Source organism: Cibotium barometz, chromosome 52 (genome assembly GCF_041138505.1).
Source record: "Cibotium barometz isolate CiBa-2024 chromosome 52, ASM4113850v1, whole genome shotgun sequence".
NCBI lineage: Eukaryota > Viridiplantae > Streptophyta > Polypodiopsida > Cyatheales > Cibotiaceae > Cibotium > Cibotium barometz.
The window spans coordinates 8,739,184-8,743,766 of record NC_141097.1 but is presented as its reverse complement, the minus strand read 5'-3'; the positions used below and the strand labels follow the sequence as shown (position 1 = coordinate 8,743,766).

General features: G+C 41.6%; 1 protein-coding gene across 1 annotated transcript; it reads right to left on the bottom strand.

Annotated features, from left to right (window-relative positions):
- Positions 1-1,774: 1,774 nt before the first annotated feature.
- LOC147608760 (uncharacterized) lies at positions 1,775-4,583 on the bottom strand. The gene is made up of 4 exons (XM_086788538.1): positions 4,254-4,583; positions 3,452-3,512; positions 3,134-3,278; positions 1,775-2,306 (listed from the first exon to the last, which is right to left on the bottom strand). Exons 1-4 carry the CDS (start codon positions 4,474-4,476, stop codon positions 2,055-2,057), a joined length of 681 nt encoding a protein of 226 aa, XP_086644664.1. The 5' UTR covers positions 4,477-4,583; the 3' UTR covers positions 1,775-2,054.

The following is a 4,583-nucleotide window of genomic DNA, read 5'->3' as shown; positions in this document are numbered from 1 at the left end:
AGTGTGTAAATTGAGCACCTATTTCGCTCGCGAATTGGCTTTGGAAGCAATCATTCTCTTGTGCAAGACACCTTCAGGGTGTGCCCATTTTTCAATGTATTTGCTCTTCCCAGAGGGTCATTTGTCATATCAATCCTCTGCTCAAAAGCTGCATTTCACATCTTATTGAAAGATATGAAAATCTCACCTTAGATCTCACTTTAATTTTAGGCTCTAATAACAGTGCAAGCCAGACTCCGCAATGCTTTAACTGTAGCTTCTTACATAAACTTGCCCATGATTTTTCACATGTGTTTTCACCAAGCTAGGAACCTATAGCCTCCCCCCAATGGGTCACACAACCTCCGATTGTCCCCATGGAGCTTTTGCATAGTGTCCTTTGCCCTAACCTCCAATGACATCCCTTTTCTTAACTCCTCATTCTGAAGAGGAGACATAACAACCAGAGAAAACACAAAAGTGGTAGCAAACAATGCAATCATGAAGCCATTTTGCAAACAATACAAACTCTAGCTCTAGATGTGTATGATTCTAAAAGGCAAGTCTCTTAACTTCCACAGTAAAGCAAGCCATGTTGACTACATAAATAATCAACTAAATTCATACATTCAATCTCAATCGCATCTAATTTCATGCCCAAGTGTTGAAATTTCCTACATTTTCCTTGATTTCTTTCCCAATTTGATTTGACAAATGATACTTCGAAACCTTGCCGTTTCATCCCGATGGACGAAACGAAATGTGTAGAGAAGATGAAACAACAAAACAGAGGAAACGTTTCTTGCAATTTTGTTTTTTTACTTGTCCACATCAAGTGCCTCCAAGATTTCGCATTGTACTCTAAGCTCTCTATTTGTAATTCTAATTAAATCTTCAACGAGAATCAAAAATCACAAATCAAGTTTCACAATCCAAAATGTTTGTTTTTCACAATGGAAAACCAAAATATTTATTTTTCACAATGGAAGTAACCTTTTAGTTCTGGATCCATGCATCCATTTCAACCCATTGAAATACACATTTGAGAGCCATGTTTATTTAGGTCTTCTTTACTCTATGTACTCTTCTATGAGGTTCTGATACCATTTGTGAGGCTCCAAATTACTCAACTAAAGATATTGCACTTGAACACTATACACAACGAATTTTTTTTTGAAAAATCCACATGAGAAAATCTCACACTCTTGAAGCCTTGTTTGTATGTTCAAACCCATGTGCAAAATCCGTATCATTACAAATATCGACTATCACATATGACATCACCATGACATGAATATATAACATCTTTAGAACCATTAAAAACAAAAATAAGACACAAGTATGTATTCACCTCAAATGTATCAGCTTTAAAATGGCTTCAAATTTTACATGTTTTCTAACATTTCACAAGAATTTAGGAAGTTTTTGGGTCAATCACAAGATTTTTTTGTTACTTTTACACCCCCCTAAAGTTACAAAAACATTCAACGTAAAGGTACGACACACTTTTGGAACGTGTATTTAACACCTCGCAACTACGCAATTAGCAGTAATATATTACAGACAAGAGGACACTATAACCAATGGAAAGCCCTTGAAACAAGCCACTCACATCGATCTATAGGGATAGCAGCTATGGATGCTACCACATTTGGTGAAAATTCTATGAGGAGACATGCAAGCTCTCCAAAAAAAACCAGTTTCATATCCTGATTGAATGTGATTCTGTACACTTATACACTAATACAAAACGAGAGGAGATACAAGTTGAAAGATGAACGTAAGACAAGTACAGTTTTGCATTTCACAGCTTCTTGGTTTGTATAAACTAAGATGGATTTAAAAACCTTCTATGGTGACATGATTGAAGTTTGCTCATTTGAGTTTGATATAGAATCACTTCCCCTTTACAAAACTGGCCCTGCTAATTCGAGGATAACAACAATTTGTTATCTCGAAATTCTGGCAACACAACCTACTTGAAATCCTCTCGTGCATGAGAGAAGATGGCACACTTTGTGTGTGTATGCTGATGCAGTGTTAACAAGCTTGCCTAATGTAAGCATGCATACAACTTATTCGCTTCCCATGGCCATCAAGAATTCTCCCTCACAAACCACTTCACCACCAACATAAGCTTTGCCTTCCATCTTTGCTATTCCGAACCGCTTCTGCAACTTCACAAGATTCATACGCATGACCAGTGTGTCCCCAGCAATGACAGGCTTTCTGAATCGCACTTTGTCAATTCCTGCAAAAAAGAAATTGTCTTTCGAGCCACCGACTTCAGGCTGCAGCATCACAATGCCTCCAACTTGTGCCATTGCCTGAATCATGCATAAGTAGCTCCGATTCAGATAAATGAGTGTTGCTTCCCCAAATAAAGCAAGAGATGCAATCATTATACATATCATATATCATGCTTGCATAGGCATTTCACATATGACATTGCCTGCATCATGCATGAATTGGTGATTTCCATGTCATTGCCTGCACCATGCATGTGTTGGCAATGTGCGTGTGCTGTTAACAGCCTGCATTGTGCATGCATTTCAATGTGCACACGAAATTGCTTGCATAGGTTGTGATATGGATATTTAAGCCATGTGCATATGCCATTGCCTGCATCATGCATTACGTATATGTAGGCCATGACATGTGACATTGCCTGCGTGCTTGTGATGGCAATGTGCATGTGCCCTTGCTGCTTCATGCATTATGCATGTAACATTCTTGCATGCTTGCAATGGTAAAGTGCATGTGCCATTGCCTGCATCATGTATTATGCATATGTAGGCCATGGATGTGTAACACTGCCTGCAGGCTTGCAATGGCAATGTACATGTGCCATTGCCTGCATCATGCATGCTTTGCAGTGTGCATGCGACGTTGCCTGCATTATGCATGCATGAAGTGTAGGCAATGTGAGTGTGTCATTCCCTGCATCATGCATACGTAGGCCATTTGTGTGTGCCATTACCTGCATTGCATGAGTTGCCAAAGTGTGCACGACATTGCCTGCATCATGCATGTGAGACTGTCTGTGTGCCATTGCTCACAGCTAGTATTGAATACACAAGGCTGAATCCATTTACAAAGTAAAGAATGCTATTCATTTGACACAGAGATTTCAAGTCCTACTTTCAGCATTTACCTCAACCATTAGTACACCCGGCATGATTGGCCTCTCGGGAAAGTGGCCAGGAAAGAAATTGTCATTGATAGTCACATTTTTTATTGCAACAGCTGATACACCAGGGGTGAACTCTACTACTCGGTCCACTAAAAGAAATGGAAACCTGCGTTACACGCGCACAGCCCCCCCCCCCCCCCCCCCCCCCCCCCCCCCAAAAAAAAAAAACAATGCATGCATGGAAAGAATATAGCATAAATCAAAGTAAATAGCACAGCATGCCAACACCAAAAAAAAAAAGACCTAATCCATGTCCTATTTTGTGCTACAGCATGTTACCTGTGTGGAAGAATGTCACGAATCTGATTAATGTCAAGCACAGTAGGGAATGCTGGGAAACCTGTTTACAAAAGAAGCTGTGTAGATATAAATGAGGCTTTTTTCCTGTACGAAATGCAGCTGTTCGAGGGGGCAAAACAACAACAAAGTTTTCTTGTGAAAATGCAGCCGTGATTGCAAAATGCATCATCATGTGTCCGCACACACTTAAACACACGTGTAGAACAAATGCATGTAGATCGATCTATGGCCAACCATTTTGGCTGATTACGGTGAAGATGAAGATTATGCCAGCCCTAATTAGCCTGATTAGATTAAAGATGAGAGCGCCTAGTTAACCTGATTAGCATGAAAAGGAAGGCCATGTATGCTCTGGTTAGTCTGATTAGCATGGAAACAAAGGCCATCGTTGGTCTGATCATCATGAAAAGGAAGCCCATGTGAGCTCTCGTTATTCTGATTAGCACGAAGACAAAGGCCATGAGAGCTCTGGTTAGTCTGATTCGCATGATGAAGGTCATTTGAGCTCTGGCTAGACTGATATGCATGAAAATGAAGACTACGTGAGCTTGGCTAGCCTGATCAGCATGCAAATGAAAACTCTGGTAAGCATGATTAGCACAAACATAGGAAACGCGAGCACTTGTTGGCATCAATATGATGCCCATTTTACACGAAAGTGAAGGCCATGCTGTATGGAAAGGTAACCCTAGAGAGCCTGATTAGCATGAAAAAGGAACCATTCGTAGCCTGATTAGAGTGAAAATGGGGGGCCCTGGTTGAGATGAAAGAAAGAACCTACGTTTTTCGATGGGGATCTCGCTGTCGGAGGTCTCGGCGGCGATGGGAGAGGCGGAAGCCACTTCGAAACCGGCGCGGGCGGAGCTCCACCGGAACGGCCGAATCTGCGGAACATGAAAACATGGTCGAGAGAACTTCTGTTTCTTCCCTGCGCGCAAGCTCGATTGTGGATTGCTCCAGGAGGCAGGCAGGGCAAAGTGCAGAGAAGAATAAGCAGCTGCCATGACAAAAACCCGTTCGCTTCCGACCTGCGAACGGGGCTATGGCGGACGTAGTGTCAGACTTGTGGTTTGTCCGTCATTTTGTGACGATTACCCCAATGCGTGCCTCG

What these genes read in the sequence shown, in the direction of transcription:
- LOC147608760 (XM_086788538.1), bottom strand. Translation starts at nt 4,476, where the DNA reads ATGGCAGCTGCTTATTCTTCTCTGCACTTTGCCCTGCCTGCCTCCTGG. An exon ending in CGAGATCCCCATCGAAAAAC is followed by an intron (nt 3,513 to 4,253) that starts GTAGGTTCTTTC and finishes TTTTGTAAACAG; the next exon opens with GTTTCCCAGCATTCCCTACT. An exon ending in CGGGTGTACTAATGGTTGAG is followed by an intron (nt 2,307 to 3,133) that starts GTAAATGCTGAA and finishes TGCATGATTCAG; the next exon opens with GCAATGGCACAAGTTGGAGG.